General features: G+C 48.6%; 1 protein-coding gene across 1 annotated transcript in view; it reads right to left on the reverse strand.

The window, feature by feature from the left end:
- The window catches only part of STOM (stomatin), a 54,471-nt gene that overhangs the window by 8,276 nt on the left and 22,609 nt on the right, over positions 1-23,586 (reverse strand). Inside the window, exons 3-5 of the mRNA XM_063935963.1 lie at positions 13,348-13,420; positions 4,174-4,256; positions 3,746-3,949 (exon numbers count right to left, since the gene is read on the reverse strand). Coding sequence (XP_063792033.1) covers positions 3,746-3,949; positions 4,174-4,256; positions 13,348-13,420 — 360 coding nt within the window. The remainder of the gene's footprint in view (positions 1-3,745; positions 3,950-4,173; positions 4,257-13,347; positions 13,421-23,586) is intronic.

The raw sequence follows: 23,586 nt of genomic DNA on the forward strand, positions 1-23,586 counted from the left end.
GGTGCTGCGTTGGGGGAAGGGGGGCAATGCAGGGGTGCAGCTGGTGGGGGAGGGGTGGGGGTGCAACGGGTGGGGGAGAGGTGGGTGCACGGGGCAGGACGGAATTAGAGTCTGCTACACTACAGTGAGCAGATGGGATGGTGGTCACTGTGTAAGACAATGATTCTGCAGCTGTAATACTGCTGAGTATACAGGGATTTGCATTTCTCCTCATTGCACTGTCAGCTCTCCTATCTGGTAACCCCATCACACGAGGTCACCCATTCCAGCACTCACTGAACTACTCCCAGTCCCAGCAGCACGGAGTCTCCTGTGTGTCACAAATCACCCATGGCGGCTGCAGCAGGACTCCTGTACATTAACTCATCCCAGGCAGCGGGAGCAGGGCTTCCGAGACGTCACTACTGGCTGCACACAGCATTCAGAGAGCCGGCATGTACACAGGAGGAGGGGGCAGTTACTGCTGTCGGGTGGGGGGATAACGCTGCACTGTGTGAAGGGGGAGAGGGTAATCTATCTCCGGGACTGCTGGCTAGAGATGGCCACTGTCTCAACACAGTGACTGGAATCATCAGGAAGTGTGAATGATTGGAGTCACTCCCTGTGTAATGAGTGGAGACAGCTGCAGCAGCAGCCTCTCTCAGCCAGAGGGAGGAGACTCAGTGTGTCGTTCAGTCAGTGTGTTCTGCTGAGTGTCTTTAGCTGTGATTGGCCAGAGGCTATACCAGGTGACACCCAGTGGGAGGGGGGAGGGAGCAGTCACGACTCACCAGTCAGTGAGTGCTGTGCCTGAGTCATGTCATGAATCATGATTCCTCCTGAGTCTGCCAGTGAGTTGAGACAGTTGTACACTGTGTAGACTCAGTGGATGGATCTGATTCATGCAGCATAAGCCTGCAGGAGGTGGAGCCCCTGTGGTACAGGGCTCTCAACTCACTGTTCCTGCTCAGTGTGATTGTGGGTGGCAAACTCCCTGGAGGTTAGATAGTGGATAATATAATAAATACAAGCCCACCTAAAATTATCTAATTAGCAAAGTATGCAAAATAAAAAAAAAATGTTTTTATTTGGTTTAGTTACAGAATGAATGATGTGTTTCATGGCTGTTACGCTTTCTCTCCTCAGCCAGAAGTAATGTGCATATTCTGTAACTAGTATGCAATAAGTGGTTATTAATAATATATCAACATAACACTGAATCTATGTTAATATATTATTAACAATCAGTGCATACGCAGCTGCCTCCCCCAGATACAATGCACAATCACTGCAGCTGAATAACTCCATGAGTCCAGCACTGATCCTCCAGCACTGGCAACTCACTGATTCATGTGCAGTCTCTGCAACACATTCCACTACAAATGAGTCATGACTCATGTGCCGAGACACTGACTCGAGACACTTCACTGAACTGAGTCATGTGTCTCAACTCAGTTCAGTGAATCACTTTGCCCATGACTACTGCTGGCGCCCCCTCTGTCCCAGTGCCCAGAGCATGCACCCTGCTCGCCCCGCCTCTGTCTTACACCACTGACCGAGAGTTATTCTGATAGGGGAGGGGGAGAGCTGGAGCCTGAGACGCACATCCCGGACAGAGATAGGGGAGGGGGAGAGAGCTGGAGCCTGAGACGGCGATGCACATCCCGGACAGAGATAGGGGAGAGAGCTGGAGGCTGAGACGCACATCCCGGACAGAGAACCGGTGCAGGTGGCTTGTCAGAGCGGGTGCTAGGAGCGGCCCTGCGGAGTGTCACTTTGCTGCCTATGGGAGAACGGGCAGCAGCCAATATCAGCAGCAGTGGGTGATATGAGTGGCCTGGGCCCTCACTCTCCCCCTTGATGGCGGCCCTGCCCAGATCTGTGTCTCTGACTCCGCCCAGCGTTACGGCCAGGCACAGAATCACAGATCTGGGCTATTATATAGGAGATTCTGCCTTATGGTGAAAAATATCCTGTATAAGAGGCATCTTCTGCTCTGTATGTAGCGGTCAGAGATGTAACATCCACCCCACCTTCCCTATAAGTTACTGTCACCCCCTCACCACAGGCCCTAGTACTGTCATGTCTGACTCCTTACCTCTCATTACCACCTCTTACTGCTACCCCTTACCTCTCTTACTGCTACCTATTGCCACCTCTCTGACTGCTCCCCTTACCTCTCTTATTGCCACCTTTCTGACTGCTCCCCTTACCTCTTACTGCTACCCCTTACCTCTCTTATTGCCACCTCTTACTGCTACCCCTTACCTCCCTTATTGCCACCTCTCTTATGGCTACCCCTTACCTCTTATTGCCACCTCTTACTGCTACCCCTTACCTCTCTTATTGCCACCTCTCTTACTGCTACCCCTTACCTCCCTTATTGCCACCTCTTACTGCTACCCCTTACCTCCCTTATTGCCACCTCTTACTGCTGCCCCTTACCTCCCGTATTGCCACCTCTCTTACTGCTACCCCTTGCCTCTCTCTTATTGCCACCTCTCTTACGGCTACCCCTTACCTCTTATTGCCACCTCTTACTGCTACCCCTTACCTCCCTTATTGCCACCTCTCTTACGGCTACCCCTTACCTCTTATTGCCACCTCTTACTGCTACCCCTTACCTCCCTTATTGCCACCTCTCTGACTGCTACCCCTTACCTCTTATTGCCACCTCTTACTGCTACCCCTTACCTCTTATTGCTGCCTCTTACCTCCCTTATTGCCACCTCTTTCTGCTGCCCCTTACCTCCCGTATTGCCACCTCTCTTACTGCTACCCCTTGCCTCTTATTGCCACCTCTTACGGCTACCCCTTACCTCTTATTGCCACCTCTTACTGCTACCCCTTACCTCTTATTGCCACCTTTTACTGCTACCCCTTATTGTCACCTCTTCCTGCTACCCCTTACCTCTCTTATTGTCACCTCTTCCTGCTACCCCTTACCTCTTATTGCCACCTCTCTTACTGCTCCCCTTACCTCTCTTATAGCCACCTCTTACTGCTACCCATTACCTCTCTTATAGCCACCTCTTACTGCTACCCCTTACCTCTCTTATTGCCACCTCTTACTGCTACCCCCTTACCTCTCATTGCCACCTCTTACTGCTAACCCCTTACCTCCCTTGTTGCCACCTCTTACTGCTAACCCCTTACCTCCCTTATTGCCACCTCTCTTATTGCTACCCCTTACCGCCTCTTACTGCTACCCCTATATTTGTGAATAAAAGTAACTTTTTTTTTCTTTTTGATCCTAAGCTAAATTGCAAAACATTTGCTGATATACAATAAATCCCAGACAAGTATCCCTATTAAAAACAACTATATCATTATTATCTGTGACTGTTCTGATAACGAGGGGTGTCTCGTTGGCACGGTCGGAATACAGCGGCCCCTCTGTTGTGTTATACACAGCTACCGGCAGCTAAGGCGATTAGCTGAGATCTTTGCTCAGAGAACCTGAAGTGTGTACCAGAGATACAGATGTCAAATATTAACCGGGGCTGTGACGTCTCTACCAGCTCCTCCATCCGTGTAACGCAGATGGTGGGACGCTCAGTAATAATTACACCCTGACAGCTGTATCTACACCTCTCTCCGCTCTGCCCACTCCTCCTTCAGTAGAGACAGTGATAACTCATGTAATAACGAGAACGTGAAGGTCATAGGACACGTGGAACCCAAAGTGTGATATCTGGTTACAACTCAAGCTCGTCCGTGGGCCTTGTGCAAGTGGGGTTATAGCGTATTTGACCGTTCCACTTACCTGCATGCTGTGGGCGATCTCCTCCCTGTCGGAGAGGATCTGCGACAGGTTTTTAGTGCCCAAAACATTCCTGAGAGTGGTCTGGGCTAGCAGGCGGGTGGCGGAGTCTGCATTGGTGATATTAGCCACCGCCATAGTGGCGTTCTGGACTCGGTAGTAGACAACACCATCCACGCTGACGGTCACAGAGTCTTTCGTCAGAATCTGAGAGGAGACACCGAGAACGACATGTAAGAGCTTTGTACATTCTACAGACTTCTATTGCTTGGTATATTGGGGATGGAAAAAGGTCTAAAATGTAACTACATACCACACAAGCAGCCATTACAAACGTTACAAAACAAGGTAATGAGGGAGCCTTGGACCTTCCCAGCCCTCCCCTGCCCTTCATAACTACTGTAAGCGTCAGTCAGTAGCAGAGATATTACCTCTTGGGGTGGAATGTCAAACGAGATGGTTCTCATGTCCACTTTAATGATGTTGTCCGTGCAGGGGACGATGAAGAACATACCTGTGAAGAAATTGTGTGTTTAATAACAACATGAAAAGCTAGGTGGCAGCTCAGTGATGGAACGCCAGAATGAAGGAGCCGCTCAGTGGTGGGACAGCTGAGGAGAGGTATGAGGGCAGGAGACAGCTCATTGATGGAACACCAGAATGAAGGAGCCGCTCGGTGGTGGGACAGCTGAGGAGAGGACCGAGGGCACAAGGCGGATCAGTGATGGAACACCAGAATGAAGGAGCTACTCGGTGGTGGGACAGCTAAGAAGAGGTATGAGGGCAGGAGATGGCTCAGTGCTTGAAAAGCCAGAATGAAGGAGCTGCTCGGAGGTGGGACAGCTAAGGAGAGGTATGAGGGCAGGAGATGGCTCAGTGATGGAACGCGAGAATGAAGGAGCCGCTCAGAGGTGGGACAGCTAAGGAGAGGTATGAGGGCAGGAGACGGCTCGGTGATGGAACGCCAGAATGAAGGAGCTACTCGGTGGTGGGACAGCTAAGGAGAGGTATGAGGGCAGGAGATGGCTCAGTGATTGAAACGCCAGAATGAAGGAGGTGTGACAGCTGAGGAGACTGAGACAGCCTAAATTATGAGGGCAGAAGATGGGTCAGTCAGCTATAAGGATATATTTCATGCTTCATTCTTTTGATGGGTGTAGGACTCAGACCAACACACCCAAACAAAGCAGCAACATACAAGGCCTAAAAAATGACACAATGCAGCAACAAGAGACATACAAAGACCAACACAACTATATAACGCAGTGACAAGAGACATACAAAAACCGACCCAACTATACAATGCAGTGACATACAAAGACCAACACATGTTTACAATGCCTCGACAAGCTATATACAAAAACCGACACAACTATACAATGCAGTAACAAGCGACACACAAAGACCAACATAACTATGCAATACAGCGACAACAGACATAAAAAAAGATTAAGACAACTACACAATGCAGCGACAAGCAACAATGTCTGAAACAACTATACTGTATAATGCAGCAATAAGAGAAATGCAAAGACTGACACAACTATACAATGCAGCGACAAGCAACAATGTCCAACACAACTATATAATGCAGCAACAGGAGCAGCTTCCAGTGGCGCACCCAGGGGGGGTTTCAGAGCACCCAGAAATCCCCCTCCACTAAAAAAAAAAAAAAATTTTTTTTTTTTTTTTTTTTTTTTTTTTTTTTTTTAGCTGCATGAGTATTATTAATGGCTGTTTAGCGTCCTCTGTAGCCTGCTGTCTTCCTGGTGGCACTTGTAAGTGCAATAAAAGTTTACTTTATTTTAATTATAGTACATATATATCCATGTGCATACATATATACACGTGTATATACATACATATAAACACACACACACACACACACATATGATATATATATACATGTGTATATATACGTGTACTGTATGTGTATGTATGTATGTATATATATATATATATATGCATGTTTAATATGCTATGTATATGTGTGTGTGTATGTATATATATATATATATATATATTTCTCTGACGTCCTAGTGGATGCTGGGTACTCCGTAAGGACCATGGGGAATAGACGGGCTCCGCAGGAGACTGGGCACTCTTTAAAGAAAGATTAGGTACTACATCTGGTGTGCACTGGCTCCTCCCTCTATGCCCCTCCTCCAGACCTCAGTTAGAATCTGTGCCCGGCCAGAGCTGGATGCACTTAGTGGGCTCTCCTGAGTTCACTATAAAGAAAGTATTTGTTAGGTTTTTTATTTTCAGTGAGATCTGCTGGCAACAGACTCACTGCTACGTGGGACTTAGGGGAGAGAAGCAAACCTACCTGCTTGCAGCTAGCTTGTGCTTCTAAGGCTACTGGACACCATTAGCTCCAGAGGGATTGAACACAGGGCCCGACCTCGATCGTCCGTTCCCGGAGCCGCGCCGCGCCGCCGTCCCCCTTGCAGAGACGGAAGATACCGGAGAAAATCGGCGGCTGAAGACTCCGGTCTTCAATAAGGTAGCGCACAGCACTGCAGCTGTGCGCCATTGCTCCCACAGCACACCACACACTCTGGTCACTGGTGGGTGCAGGGCGCTGGGGGGGGGGGGGCGCCCTGGGCTGCAATTAGTATACCTTAAATGGCAAACTGCACATAATACAGTTCTAAACTGTATATGTGCCTAATCCCCCGCCATAATTTTCATTAAAAAAGCGGGAGAAGCCCGCCGCTGAAGGGGCGGGGCTATCTTCCTCAGCACAGCCAGCGCCATTTTCTCTTCACAGCTCCGCTGGAAGGACGCTCCCCAGGCTCTCCCCTGCAGTATACACTACAGAAAGGGTAAAAAAGAGAGGGGGGGCACATAAATTTAGGCGCAAATTGTGATATAAGCAGCTATTGGGGGAAAATTCACTTTGTGTATAGTGTATATCCCTCTGTTATATAGCGCTCTGGTGTGTGCTGGTATACTCTCTCTCTCTGTCTCCCCAAAGGACTTTGTGGGGTCCTGTCCTCAGTCAGAGCATTCCCTGTGTGTGTGTGCGGTGTGTCGGTACGGCTGTGTTGACATGTTTGATGAGGACGCTTACGTGGAGGCGGAGCAGGTGCCGATAAGTGTGATGTCGCCCCCTGCGGGGCCGACACCTGAGTGGATGGATATGTGGAAGGTATTAACCGACAGTGTCAACTCCTTGCATAAAAGGTTCGATGACGCAGCTTTGGGACAGCCGGCATCTCAGCCCGCGCCTGCCCAGGCATCTCAGAGGCTCAAAAACGCCCGCTACCTCAGATGGCAGACACAGATGTCGACACGGAGTCTGACTCCAGTCTCGACGAGGATGAGACAAATGTACAATCCACAAGGGCCATCCGATGCATGATTACGGCAATGAAAAATGTGTTGCACATTTCTGACATTAACCCGGTTACCACAAAAAAGGGTATTATGTTTGGGGAGAAAAAGCAGCCAGTGACTTTTCCCCCATCTGATGAGTTAAATGAATTGTGTGAAGAAGCGTGGGGTTCCCCAGATAAGAAACTAGTGATTTCTAAGCGGTTACTAATGGCGTACCCTTTCCCGCCAACGGATAGGTTACGCTGGGAGACATACCCTAAGGTGGACAAGGCGCTCACACGCTTATCAAAAAAGGTGGCACTGCCTTCTCAGGATACGGCCGCCTTAAAGGAGCCTGCAGATAGAAAGCAGGAGGCTATCCTGAAGTCTGTGTATACACACTCAGGTACTATACTAAGACCTGCTATTGCTTCAGCATGGATGTGTAGTGCTGCAGCCGCATGGTCTGATTCCCTGTCTGATAACATTGATTCCCTTGACAGGGACACTATTTTGCTAACCATAGAGCATATTAAGGACGTAGTCTTATATATGAGGGATGCACAGAGGGCCTTTTGCCGGCTGGCATCTAGAATTAATGCAATGTCCATTTCTGCCAGGAGAGTATTATGGACTCGGCAGTGGACAGGTGATGCTGATTCTAAAAGGCACATGGAAGTTTTGCCTTATAAGGGTGAGGAATTGTTTGGGGACGGTCTCTCGGACCTCGTATCCACAGCAACAGCTGGGAAGTCGACTTTTTTACCTCAGGTTCCCTCACAGCCTAAGAAAGCACCGTATTATCAAGTACAGTCCTTTCGGCCTCAGAAAGGCAAGCGGGTTAGAGGCGCGTCCTTTCTGCCCAGAGGCAGGGGTAGAGGGAAAAAGCTGCACCAGACAGCCAGTTCCCAAGAACAAAAATCTTCCCCTGCTTCCACTAAGTCCACCGCATGACGCTGGGGCTCCACAGGTGGAGCCAGGTGCGGTGGGGGCCCGTCTCCGGAACTTCAGCGACCAGTGGGTTCGCTCACAGGTGGAACTCTGGGTTCTACAAGTGGTATCTCAGGGATACAAGCTGGAGTTCGAGACGTCTCCCCCTCGCCGTTACCTCAAATCAGCCTTGCCAGCTACTCCCCAGGACAGGGAGGTAGTACTGGCGGCAATTCACAAGCTGTACCTCCAGCAGGTGATAATAAAAGTTCCCCTCCTTCAACAGGGACGGGGTTACTATTCCACAATGTTTGTGGTACTGAAACCAGACGGTTCGGTGAGACCCATTCTAAATTTAAAATCATTGAACACTTATATAAGAAAGTTCAAGTTCAAAATGGAATCGCTCAGGGCGGTTATTGCAAGCCTGGAAGAGGGGGATTATATGGTATCACTGGACATCAAGGATGCTTACCTACATGTCCCCATTTACCCAGCTCACCAGGTGTACCTCCGTTTTGTGGTACAGGACTGCCATTACCAATTCCAGACGTTGCCGTTTGGTCTGTCCACGGCACCGAGGGTATTTACCAAAGTAATGGCCGAAATGATGATACTCCTTCGAAAGAAGGGAGTTATAATTATCCCGTACTTGGACGATTTCTTATAAAGACGAGGTCCATGGAGCAGTTGTTGGTCGGAGTAGCACTATCTCAGGAAGTGCTACAACAGCACGGCTGGATTCTGAATATCCCAAAGTCGCAGCTGGTTCCTACGACGCGTCTGCTGTTCTTGGGTATGATTCTGGACACAGAACAGAAGAAGGTGTTTCTCCCGGAGGAGAAGGCAAAGGAGTTGTCATCTCTGGTCAGAGACCTCCTGAAACCAAAACAGGTGTCGGTGCATCACTGCACGCGAGTCCTGTGAAAGATGGTAGCTTCTTACGAAGCAATTCCCTTCGGCAGGTTCCATGCAAGGATCTTTCAGTGGGATCTGTTAGACAAGTGGTCCGGATCGCATCTTCAGATGCATCGGCTGATCACCCTGTCCCCGAGGGCCAGGGTGTCTCTGCTGTGGTGGCTGCAGAGTGCTCATCTTCTCGAGGGCCGCAGATTCGGCATACAGGACTGGGTCCTGGTGACCACGGATGCAAGCCTCCGAGGTTGGGGGGTAGTCACTCAGGGAAGAAACTTCCAAGGACAATGGTCGAGTCAGGAGGCTTCCCTACACATAAATATTCTGGAACTAAGGGCCATTTACAATGCCCTAAGTCAAGCAAAACCCCTGCTTCAAAACCAGCCGGTGCTGATTCAGTCAGACAACATCACGGCGGTCGCCCATGTAAACCGACAGGGCGGCACAAGAAGCAGGATGGCGATGGCAGAAGCCACAAGGATTCTCCGATGGGCGGAAAATCACGTGATAGCACTGTCAGCAGTGTTCATTCCGGGAGTGGACAACTGGGAAGCAGACTTCCTCAGCAGGCACGACCTCCACCCGGGAGAGTGGGGACTTCATCCAGAAGTCTTCCAGCTCATTGTAAATCGTTGGGAAAGGCCACAGGTGGACATGATGGCGTCCCGCCTCAACAAAAAGCTAAAAAGATATTGCGCCAGGTCAAGGGACCCTCAGGCGATAGCTGCGGACGCTCTAGTGACACCGTGGGTGTACCAGTCTGTTTATGTGTTCCCTCCTCTTCCTCTCATACCAAAGGTACTGAGGATAATAAGAAAGAGAGGAGTAAGAACTATACTCATCGTTCCTGATTGGCCAAGAAGGACTTGGTACCCGGAACTACAAGAAATGATCTCAGAGGACCCTTGGCCTCTGCTGCTCCGACAGGACCTGCTACAGCAGGGGCCCTGTCTGTTCCAAGACTTACCGCGGCTGCGTTTGACGGCATGGCGGTTGAACGCCGGATCCTGATGGAAAAGGGCATTCCGGTTGAAGTCATTCCTACGCTGATAAAAGCTAGGAAGGATGTGACAGCAAAACATTATCACCGCATATGGGCCCTCATTCCGAGTTGATCGGTCGCAAGGCGAATTTAGCAGAGTTACACACGCTAAGCCTACGCCTACTGGGAGTGTATCTTAGCTTCTTAAAATTGCGACCGATGTAATCGCAATATTGCGATTACAAACTACTTTGCAGTTTCTGAGTAACTTCAACCTTACTCTGCCTGTGCGATCAGTTCAGTGCTTGTCGTTCCTGGTTTGACGTCACAAACACACCCAGCGTTCGCTCAGACACTCCCCCGTTTCTCCAGCCACTCCTGCGTTTTTTCCGGAAACGGTAGCGTTTTCAACCACACGCCCATAAAACGCCGTGTTTCCGCCCAGTAACACCCATTTCCTGTCAATCACATTACGATCACCGGAGCGATGAAAAAGCCGTGAGTTAAAATACTATCTTCATTGTTAAATTACTTGACGCAGTCGCAGTGCGAATATTGCGCATGCGTACTAAGCGGATTTTCATTGCGATGCGATGAAAAATACCGAGCGAACGACTCGGAATGAGGGCCCTGGCGAAAATATGTTGCTTGGTGTGAGGCTATGAAGGCCCCAACAGAGAAATTTCAGCTGGGTCGATTTCTGCACTTCCTACAGTCAGGAGTGACTATGGGCCTAAAATTAGGGTCCATTAAAGTCCAGATTTCGGCCCTGTCTATTTTCTTTCAAAAAGAACTGGCTTCACTGCCTGAAGTTCAGACGTTTGTTAAGGGAGTGCTGCATATTCAGCCCCCTTTTGTGCCTCCAGTGGCACCTTGGGATCTCAACGTTGTGTTGGATTCCTAAAATCACATTGGTTTGAGCCACTTCAGACCGTGAAGTTGAAGTATCTCACGTGGAAAGTGGTCATGCTTTTGGCCTTGGCTTCGGCTAGGCGTGTGTCAGAATTGGCGGCTTTGTCATGTAAAAGCCCCTATCTGATCTTCCATATGGACAGGGCAGAATTGAGTACTCGTCCCCAATTTCTCCCTAAGGTGGTATCAGCGTTTCAGTTGAACCAACCTATTGTGGTGCCTGCGGCTACTCGGGACTTGGAGGCTTCCAAGTTGCTGGATGTAGTCCGGGCCCTGAAAATCTATGTTTCCAGGACGGCTAGAGTCAGAAAAACTGACTCGCTGTTTATCCTGCATGCACCCAACAAGCTGGGTGCTCCTGCTTCTAAGCAGACTATTGCTCGCTGGATCTGTAGCACGATTCAACTTGCACATTCTGCAGCTGGACTGCCGCATCCTAAATCAGTCAAAGCCCATTCCACGAGGAAGGTGGGCTCTTCTTAGGCGGCTGCCCGAGGGGTCTCGGCTTTACAACTTTGCCGAGCTGCTACCTGGTCGGGATCAAACACGTTTGCAAAATTCTACAAGTTTGATACCCTGGCTGAGGAGGACCTTGAGTTTGCTCATTCGGTGCTGCAGAGTCATCCGCGCACTCCCGCCCGTTTGGGAGCTTTGGTATAATCCCCATGGTCCTTACGGAGTACCCAGCATCCACTAGGACGTCAGAGAAAATAAGAATTTACTCACCGGTAATTCTATTTCTCGTAGTCCGTAGTGGATGCTGGGAGCCCGTCCCAAGTGCGGACTTCTGCAATACTTGTATATAGTTATTGCTTAACTATAGGGTTTTTTGTTCTGAGCCATCTGTTTAATGAGGCTCAGCTGTTGTTCATACTGTTAACTGGGTATAGTTATCACGAGTTGTACGGTGTGATTGCTGTGGCTGGTATGAGTCTTACCCTGGATTCCAAATCCTTTCCTAGTAATGTCAGCTCTTCCGGGCACAGTTTCCCTAACTGAGGTCTGGAGGAGGGGCATAGAGGGAGGAGCCAGTGCACACCAGATGTAGTACCTAATCTTTCTTTAAAGAGTGCCCAGTCTCCTGCGGAGCCCGTCTATTCCCCATGGTCCTTACGGAGTACCCAGCATCCACTACGGACTACGAGAAATAGAATTACCGGTGAGTAAATTCTTATATTATATACATATATACACGGTATATTTATGTGTAGATATGTGTATATATATATATATATATATACACATATATATATATATATATATATATATATATATATATATATATATACACACACACACACACACACTAGTTTTACGGACCCAGCATATACTGGGTCACCTCAGTCCCCACCCCCGTGATTGGCTCCACCCAGTTCTGGAAACCCCCCCATGCAAATCCTACGTTTGCCACTGGCTTCTTTCCTCAAGCAATCAAACTGTTTAACTCGAAATTCGCTTAGCAATACTCTCATATTCAGATCATTACTTGTGTATTCTAGTCACATGTTCTTCTTCCTCTTATATTTTTTTGTTGTTGTATATCATAAGCTGTATGGGAGCTGTGGCTATCGGAAACCAATTCCTTGTGTATTGTGTATTTTGTACTGATATACTTGGCAATAAACTGATTCTGATTCTGGAACAAGAGACATACAAAGACCAATGCAACTACACAATCCAGCGACAAGAAATAATCAAACACCAATACAACTACACAATGCAGCAACAAGAAATAAGCAAACACCAATACAGCGACAAGAAATAAGCAAACACCAACACAACTACACAATGCAGCAACAAGAAATAAGCAAACACCAATACAGCGACAAGAAATAAGCAAACACCAACACAACTACACAATGCAGTGACAAGAAATAAGCAAACACCAATACAGCTACGCAATGCATCCAAAAACAACATACAATAACAAACCAAGCTAAACAAGACATCAATAAGTGACATATAAAAACCAGCACAACTAATTAACTAAGCAACAAAGGTTATACAGAGAACAGCAATCTCACACACTGTTTCCTTCTAAGATTAAACAGTGACAGAGTAACACATTTATAGATAAGGCGGTTACACGTATCCCTAGAAACGGGCAGTTTATCTATATATACACATATATACACACATATATATGCATACACACACACACACACACACACACGTTTCATACAGACCACTTGGATTATCACCTTTGGGTGGGATTCAAATCTTGCAGCTCCCCTACCGCCCGCTGGCAGTATTCAAATGTTACTGCCGATGGGCGCGATATCAGCATTTCAGCTCGCCACCCCCTGGGTTGGTGAGCTGAAATGCACGAAAAGTGACCCGTTTGGATGCCCAAACGGGACTTTTCGAGATCGCTCCCATGACTTTAGTCGTGTTTAGCTGCTTTGGGCGCGATCAGCGTGATAACAGGGGGCCATAGAATATCGCCCCGCAATCTCCCGTCACTTTAGACGGGAGATCGGGGGCAATAAAAGATTTGAATCCCGGCCTAAATACAGCATAGGGACACTATCCATAAGAAACTGACCTGGTCCCTTTGCGCCTCCACGCAGAATACGCCCCAACCTGAAAATGATCGCACGTTCGTATTCCTTCACAATCTGCAACCAGAAAGAGGACAGTGAGAATCCGGTCGCAGATGAGATACAATAGTCGGCAGTGAGACTGGTTCATGTCTTTCCCTGGAAATGCAGATTCTCCTGGACGAGGAAAGGGAGATTTCGAAAACAAATAATATAATTTTAGACATTAGGCTAGGGCCACACATAGCGGCCAAGCGGGTCCCGTTCAGCGGGACCTGCTTGACCGGAAGGAGCCTGCACATTGGCGTCTATGCAGGCGACCACACATGCGGCGATCCCGCTGCCGCCGGGTCCAACTGGCAGAACCACAGGATTTCAAGGTGAACACATACATTTCAATGTATGTGTTCACACAGTGCGGCCGTGTTCTATTGAATCCCGTGTGTCACTGGCCGGATCCTGTTCTGCGGCATCTCGCAGAACAGGATCCGTGTGAACACAAAACGGGACCCGCTTGGCCGCTATGTGTAGCTGTAGCCTTAGAGTTGGTCTGTGTACATGTACCCGTAGATACACCTGTCTCTGGATAGAAGCACCTGTAGTTGCACCTGTCTCTGGATACAAGCACCTGTAGATGCACCTGTCTCTGGATAGAAGCACCTGTAGATGCACCTGTCTCTGGATACAAGCACCTGTAGATGCACCTGTCTCTGGATAGAAGCACCTGTAGATGCACCTGTCTCTGGATACAAGCACCTGTAGATGCACCTGTCTCTGGATAGAAGCACCTGTAGATGCACCTGTCTCTGGATAGAAGCACCTGTAGATGCACCTGTCTCTGGATAGAAGCACCTGTAGTTGCACCTGTCTCTGGATAGAAGCACCTGTAGAAGCACCTGTAGATGCACCTGTCTCTGGATAGAAGCACCTGTAGATGCACCTGTCTCTGGATACAAGCACCTGTAGTTGCACCTGTCTCTGGATAGAAGCACCTGTAGATGCACCTGTCTCTGGATAGAAGCACCTGCAGATGCACCTGTCTCTGGATACAAGCACCTGTAGATGCACCTGTCTCTGGATACAAGCACCTGTAGATGCACCTGTCTCTGGATACAAGCACCTGTAGATGCACCTGTCTCTGGATACAAGCACCTGTAGATGCACCTGTCTCTGGATACAAGCACCTGTAGATGCACCTGTCTCTGGATACAAGCACCTATAGATGCACCTGTCTCTGGATAGAAGCACCTGTAGATGCACCTGTCTCTGGATACAAACACCTGTAGATGCACCTGTCTCTGGATAGAAGCACCTGTAGATGCACCTGTCTCTGGATACAAGCACCTGTAGATGCACCTGTCTCTGGATACAAGCACCTGTAGATGCACCTGTCTCTGGATACAAGCACCTGTAGATGCACCTGTCTCTGGATAGAAGCACCTGTAGATGCACCTGTCTCTGGATACAAGCACCTGTAGATGCACCTGTCTCTGGATACAAGCACCTGTAGATGCACCTGTCTCTGGATACAAACACCTGTAGATGCACCTGTCTCTGGATACAAACACCTGTAGATGCACCTGTCTCTGGATACAAACACCTGTAGATGCACCTGTCTCTGGATACAAGAACCTGTAGATGCACCTGTCTCTGGATACAAGAACCTGTAGATGCACCTGTCTCTGGATAGAAGCACCTGTAGATGCACCTGTCTCTGGATAGAAGCACCTGTAGATGCACCTGTCTCTGGATAGAAGCACCTGTAGATGCACCTGTCTCTGGATAGAAGCACCTGTAGATGCACCTTTCTCTGGATAGAAGCACCTGTCTCTGGATACAAGCACCTGTAGATGCACCTGTCTCTGGATAGAAGCACCTGTAGATGCACCTGTCTCTGGATAGAAGCACCTGTAGATACTCCTGTCTCTGGATACAAACACCTGTAGATGCACCTATCAGTACACATGGCCTGTAGATGCACCTGTCTCTGGATAGAAGCACCTGTAGATACACTTGTCTGTGTAGATGTACCCGTAGGTACACCTGTCTTTGGGTACATGTACCTGTAGATACACCCATCGGTGTACATGGCCTGTAGATACACCTGTCTCTGGATAGAAGCACCTGTAGATGCACCTGTCTCTGGATACAAGCACCTGTAGATGCACCTGTCTCTGGATACAAGCACCTGTAGATGCACCTGTCTCTGGATACAAGCACCTGTAGATGCACCTGTCTCTGGATACAAGCACCTGTAGATGCACCTGTCTCTGGATACAAGCACCTGTAGATGCACCGGTCTCTGGATACAAGCACCTGTAGATGCACCTATCAGTACACATGGCCTGTAGATGCACCTGTCTCTGGATAGAAGCACCTATAGATGCACCTGTCTCTGGATACAAGCACCTGTAGATGCACCTATCAGTACACATGGCCTGTAGATGCACCTGTCTCTGGATAGAAGCACCTGTAGATGCACCTGTCTCTGGATACAAGCACCTGTAGATGCACCTGTCTCTGGATACAAGCACCTATAGATGCACCTGTCTCTGGATAGAAGCACCTGTAGATGCACTTGACTCTGGATAGAAGCACCTGTAGATGCACCTGTCTCTGGATACAAACACCTGTAGATGCACCTGTCTCTGGATACAAACACCTGTAGATGCACCTGTCTCTGGATACAAGCACCTGTAGATGCACCTGTCTCTGGATACAAGCACCTGTAGATGCACCTGTCTCTGGATACAAGCACCTATAGATGCACCTGTCTCTGGATAGAAGCACATGTAGATGCACTTGACTCTGAATAGAAGCACCTGTAGATGCACCTGTCTCTGGATACAAACACCTGTAGATGCACCTGTCTCTGGATACAAACACCTGTAGATGCACCTGTCTCTGGATACAAACACCTGTAGATGCACCTGTCTCTGGATACAAGAACCTGTAGATACTCCTGTCTGTGTACATATACCCGTAGATACACTTGTCTGTCTACATGTACCCGTAGATACACCTGTCTTTGGGTACATGTACCTGTAGATACACCCATCTGTGTACATGGCCTGTAGATACACCTATCTCTGGATAGAAGCACCTGTAGATGCACCTGTCTCTGTATACAAACACCTGTAGATGCACCTGTCTCTGGATACAAGCACCTGTAGATGCACCTGTCTCTGGATACAAGCACCTGTAGATGCACCTGTCTCTGGATACAAGCACCTATAGATGCACCTGTCTCTGGATACAAGCACCTGTAGATGCACCTGTCTCTGGATACAAACACCTGTAGATGCACCTATCAGTACACATGGCCTGTAGATGCACCTGTCTCTGGATAGAAGCACCTGTAGATGCACCTGTCTCTGGATACAAGCACCTGTAGATGCACCTGTCTCTGGATACAAGCACCTGTAGATGCACCTGTCTCTGGATACAAGCACCTGTAGATGCACCTATCAGTACACATGGCCTGTAGATGCACCTGTCTCTGGATAAAAGCACCTGTAGATGCACCTGTCTCTGGATAGAAGCACCTGTAGATGCACCTGTCTCTGGATGCAAACACCTGTAGATGCACCTGTCTCTGGATACAAACACCTGTAGATGCACCTATCAGTACACATGGCCTGTAGATGTACCTGTCTCTGGATACAAACACCTGTAGATGCACCTGTCTCTGGATACAAACACCTGTAGATGCACCTGTCTCTGGATACAAACACCTGTAGATGCACCTGTCTCTGGATAGAAGCACCTGTAGATGCACCTGTCTCTGGATACAAGCACCTGTAGATGCACCTATCAGTACACATGGCCTGTAGATGCACCTGTCTCTGGATAGAAGCACCTGTAGATGCACCTGTCTCTGGATAGAAGCACCTGTAGATGTACCTGTCTCTGGATAGAAGCACCTGTAGATGCACCTGTCTCTGGATAGAAGCACCTGTAGATGCACCTGTCTCTGGATACAAACACCTGTAGATGCACCTGTCTCTGGATACAAGCACCTGTAGATGCACCTGTCTCTGGATAGAAGCACCTGTAGATGCACCTGTCTCTGGATACAAGCACCTGTAGATGCACCTGTCTCTGGATACAAGCACCTGTAGATGCACCTGTCTCTGGATACAAACACCTGTAGATGCACCTGTCTCTGGATACAAACACCTGTAGATGCACCTGTCTCTGGATACAAGAACCTGTAGATGCACCTGTCTCTGGATAGAAGCACCTGTAGATGCACCTGTCTCTGGATAGAAGCACCTGTAGATGCACCTGACCCTGGATACAAGCACCTGTAGATGCACCTGTCTCTGGATACAAACACCTGTAGATGCACCGGTCTCTGGATACAAGCACCTGTAGATGCACCTGTCTCTGGATACAAGCACCTGTAGATACTCCTGTCTGTGTACATATACCCGTAGATACACTTGTCTGTGTACATGTACCCGTAGATACACCTGTCTTTGGGTACATGTACCTGTAGATACACCCATCTGTGTACATGGCCTGTAGATACACCTGTCTCTGGATAGAAGCACCTGTAGATGCACCTGTCTCTGGATACAAACACCTGTAGATGCACCTGTCTCTGGATACAAGCACCTGTAGATGCACCTGTCTCTGGATAGAAGCACCTGTAGATGCACCTGTCTCTGGATACAAGCACCTGTAGATGCACCTGTCTCTGGATACAAGCACCTGTAGATGCACCTGTCTCTGGATACAAGCACCTGTAGATGCACCTGTCTCTGGATACAAGCACCTGTAGATGCACCTGTCTCTGGATACAAACACCTGTAGATGCACCTATCAGTACACATGGCCTGTAGATGCACCTGTCTCTGGATAGAAGCACCTGTAGATGCACCTGTCTCTGGATACAAGCACCTGTAGATGCACCTGTCTCTGGATACAAGCACCTGTAGATGCACCTGTCTCTGGATACAAACACCTGTAGATGCACCTATCAGTACACATGGCCTGTAGATGCACCTGTCTCTGGATAGAAGCACCTGTAGATGCACCTGTCTCTGGATAGAAGCACCTGTAGATGCACCTGTCTCTGGAGAGAAGCACCTGTAGATGTACCTGTCTCTGGATAGAAGCACCTGTAGATGCACCTGTCTCTGGATAGAAGCACCTGTAGATGCACTTGACTCTGGATAGAAGCACCTGTAGATGCACCTGTCTCTGGATACAAACACCTGTAGATGCAGCTGTCTCTGGATACAAACACCTGTAGATGCACCTGTCTCTGGATACAAACACCTGTAGATGCACCTGTCTCTGGATAGAAGCACCTGTAAATGCACCTGTCTCTGGATAGAAGCACCTGTAGATGCACCTATCAGTACACATGGCCTGTAGATGCACCTGTCTCTGGATAGAAGCACCTGTAGATGCACCTGTCTCTGGATACAAGCACCTATAGATGCACCTGTCTCTGGATAGAAGCACCTGTAGATGTACCCGTCTCTGGATAGAAGCACCTGTAGATGCACCTGTCTCTGGATAGAAGCACCTGTAGATGCACCTGTCTCTGGATAGAAGCACCTGTAGATGCACCTGTCTCTGGATACAAACACCTGTAGATGCACCTGTCTCTGGATACAAGCACCTGTAGATGCACCTGTCTCTGGATAGAAGCACCTGTAGATGCACCTGACCCTGGATACAAGCACCTGTAGATGCACCTGTCTCTGGAAACAAGCACCTGTAGATGTACCTGTCTCTGGATACAAGCACCTGTAGATGCACCTGTCTCTGGATAGAAGCACCTGTAGATGCACCTGTCTCTGGATAGAAGCACCTGTAGATGCACCTGTCTCTGGATAGAAGCACCTGTAGATGCACCTGTCTCTGGATACAAGCACCTGTAGATGCACCTGTCTCTGGATACAAGCACCTATAGATGCACCTGTCTCTGGATAGAAGCACCTGTAGATGCACCTGTCTCTGGATACAAACACCTGTAGATGCACCTGTCTCTGGATAGAAGCACCTGTAGATGCACCTGTCTCTGGATACAAGCACCTGTAGATGCACCTGTCTCTGGATACAAGCACCTGTAGATGCACCTGTCTCTGGATACAAGCACCTGTAGATGCACCTGTCTCTGGATAGAAGCACCTGTAGATGCACCTGTCTCTGGATACAAGCACCTGTAGATGCACCTGTCTCTGGATACAAGCACCTGTAGATGCACCTGTCTCTGGATACAAACACCTGTAGATGCACCTGTCTCTGGATACAAACACCTGTAGATGCACCTGTCTCTGGATACAAACACCTGTAGATGCACCTGTCTCTGGATACAAGAACCTGTAGATGCACCTGTCTCTGGATACAAGAACCTGTAGATGCACCTGTCTCTGGATAGAAGCACCTGTAGATGCACCTGTCTCTGGATAGAAGCACCTGTAGATGCACCTGTCTCTGGATAGAAGCACCTGTAGATGCACCTGTCTCTGGATAGAAGCACCTGTAGATGCACCTTTCTCTGGATAGAAGCACCTGTCTCTGGATACAAGCACCTGTAGATGCACCTGTCTCTGGATAGAAGCACCTGTAGATGCACCTGTCTCTGGATAGAAGCACCTGTAGATACTCCTGTCTCTGGATACAAACACCTGTAGATGCACCTATCAGTACACATGGCCTGTAGATGCACCTGTCTCTGGATAGAAGCACCTGTAGATACACTTGTCTGTGTAGATGTACCCGTAGGTACACCTGTCTTTGGGTACATGTACCTGTAGATACACCCATCGGTGTACATGGCCTGTAGATACACCTGTCTCTGGATAGAAGCACCTGTAGATGCACCTGTCTCTGGATACAAGCACCTGTAGATGCACCTGTCTCTGGATACAAGCACCTGTAGATGCACCTGTCTCTGGATACAAACACCTGTAGATGCACCTATCAGTACACATGGCCTGTAGATGCACCTGTCTCTGGATAGAAGCACCTATAGATGCACCTGTCTCTGGATACAAGCACCTGTAGATGCACCTATCAGTACACATGGCCTGTAGATGCACCTGTCTCTGGATAGAAGCACCTGTAGATGCACCTGTCTCTGGATACAAGCACCTGTAGATGCACCTGTCTCTGGATACAAGCACCTATAGATGCACCTGTCTCTGGATAGAAGCACCTGTAGATGCACTTGACTCTGGATAGAAGCACCTGTAGATGCACCTGTCTCTGGATACAAACACCTGTAGATGCACCTGTCTCTGGATACAAACACCTGTAGATGCACCTGTCTCTGGATACAAGCACCTGTAGATGCACCTGTCTCTGGATACAAGCACCTGTAGATGCACCTGTCTCTGGATACAAGCACCTATAGATGCACCTGTCTCTGGATAGAAGCACATGTAGATGCACTTGACTCTGAATAGAAGCACCTGTAGATGCACCTGTCTCTGGATACAAACACCTGTAGATGCACCTGTCTCTGGATACAAACACCTGTAGATGCACCTGTCTCTGGATACAAGAACCTGTAGATGCACCTGTCTCTGGATACAAGAACCTGTAGATGCACCTGTCTCTGGATAGAAGCACCTGTAGATGCACCTGTCTCTGGATAGAAGCACCTGTAGATGCACCTGTCTCTGGATAGAAGCACCTGTAGATGCACCTGTCTCTGGATAGAAGCACCTGTAGATGCACCTTTCTCTGGATAGAAGCACCTGTCTCTGGATACAAGCACCTGTAGATGCACCTGTCTCTGGATAGAAGCACCTGTAGATGCACCTGTCTCTGGATAGAAGCACCTGTAGATACTCCTGTCTCTGGATACAAACACCTGTAGATGCACCTATCAGTACACATGGCCTGTAGATGCACCTGTCTCTGGATAGAAGCACCTGTAGATACACTTGTCTGTGTAGATGTACCCGTAGGTACACCTGTCTTTGGGTACATGTACCTGTAGATACACCCATCGGTGTACATGGCCTGTAGATACACCTGTCTCTGGATAGAAGCACCTGTAGATGCACCTGTCTCTGGATACAAGCACCTGTAGATGCACCTGTCTCTGGATACAAGCACCTGTAGATGCACCTGTCTCTGGATACAAGCACCTGTAGATGCACCTGTCTCTGGATACAAGCACCTGTAGATGCACCTGTCTCTGGATACAAGCACCTGTAGATGCACCTGTCTCTGGATACAAGCACCTGTAGATGCACCGGTCTCTGGATACAAGCACCTGTAGATGCACCTATCAGTACACATGGCCTGTAGATGCACCTGTCTCTGGATAGAAGCACCTATAGATGCACCTGTCTCTGGATACAAGCACCTGTAGATGCACCTATCAGTACACATGGCCTGTAGATGCACCTGTCTCTGGATAGAAGCACCTGTAGATGCACCTGTCTCTGGATACAAGCACCTGTAGATGCACCTGTCTCTGGATACAAGCACCTGTAGATGCACCTGTCTCTGGATACAAGCACCTATAGATGCACCTGTCTCTGGATAGAAGCACATGTAGATGCACTTGACTCTGAATTGAAGCACCTGTAGATGCACCTGTCTCTGGATACAAACACCTGTAGATGCACCTGTCTCTGGATACAAACACCTGTAGATGCACCTGTCTCTGGATACAAGCACCTGTAGATGCACCTGTCTCTGGATACAAGCACCTGTAGATGCACCTGTCTCTGGATACAAGCACCTATAGATGCACCTGTCTCTGGATAGAAGCACATGTAGATGCACTTGACTCTGAATTGAAGCACCTGTAGATGCACCTGTCTCTGGATACAAACACCTGTAGATGCACCTGTCTCTGGATACAAACACCTGTAGATGCACCTGTCTCTGGATACAAACACCTGTAGATGCACCTGTCTCTGGATACAAGAACCTGTAGATACTCCTGTCTGTGTACATATACCCGTAGATACACTTGTCTGTCTACATGTACCCGTAGATACACCTGTCTTTGGGTACATGTACCTGTAGATACACCCATCTGTGTACATGGCCTGTAGATACACCTGTCTCTGGATAGAAGCACCTGTAGATGCACCTGTCTCTGTATACAAACACCTGTAGATGCACCTGTCTCTGGATACAAGCACCTGTAGATGCACCTGTCTCTGGATACAAGCACCTGTAGATGCACCTGTCTCTGGATACAAGCACCTATAGATGCACCTGTCTCTGGATACAAGCACCTGTAGATGCACCTGTCTCTGGATACAAACACCTGTAGATGCACCTATCAGTACACATGGCCTGTAGATGCACCTGTCTCTGGATAGAAGCACCTGTAGATGCACCTGTCTCTGGATACAAGCACCTGTAGATGCACCTGTCTCTGGATACAAGCACCTGTAGATGCACCTGTCTCTGGATACAAGCACCTGTAGATGCACCTATCAGTACACATGGCCTGTAGATGCACCTGTCTCTGGATAGAAGCACCTGTAGATGCACCTGTCTCTGGATAGAAGCACCTGTAGATGCACCTGTCTCTGGATGCAAACACCTGTAGATGCACCTGTCTCTGGATACAAACACCTGTAGATGCACCTATCAGTACACATGGCCTGTAGATGTACCTGTCTCTGGATACAAACACCTGTAGATGCACCTGTCTCTGGATACAAACACCTGTAGATGCACCTGTCTCTGGATACAAACACCTGTAGATGCACCTGTCTCTGGATAGAAGCACCTGTAGATGCACCTGTCTCTGGATAGAAGCACCTGTAGATGCACCTATCAGTACACATGGCCTGTAGATGCACCTGTCTCTGGATAGAAGCACCTGTAGATGCACCTGTCTCTGGATAGAAGCACCTGTAGATGTACCTGTCTCTGGATAGAAGCACCTGTAGATGCACCTGTCTCTGGATAGAAGCACCTGTAGATGCACCTGTCTCTGGATACAAACACCTGTAGATGCACCTGTCTCTGGATACAAGCACCTGTAGATGCACCTGTCTCTGGATAGAAGCACCTGTAGATGCACCTGTCTCTGGATACAAGCACCTGTAGATGCACCTGTCTCTGGATACAAGCACCTGTAGATGCACCTGTCTCTGGATACAAACACCTGTAGATGCACCTGTCTCTGGATACAAACACCTGTAGATGCACCTGTCTCTGGATACAAGAACCTGTAGATGCACCTGTCTCTGGATAGAAGCACCTATAGATGCACCTGTCTCTGGATAGAAGCACCTGTAGAT

This window comes from Pseudophryne corroboree, chromosome 8 (genome assembly GCF_028390025.1).
Source record: "Pseudophryne corroboree isolate aPseCor3 chromosome 8, aPseCor3.hap2, whole genome shotgun sequence".
Taxonomy (NCBI): Eukaryota; Metazoa; Chordata; class Amphibia; order Anura; family Myobatrachidae; genus Pseudophryne; species Pseudophryne corroboree.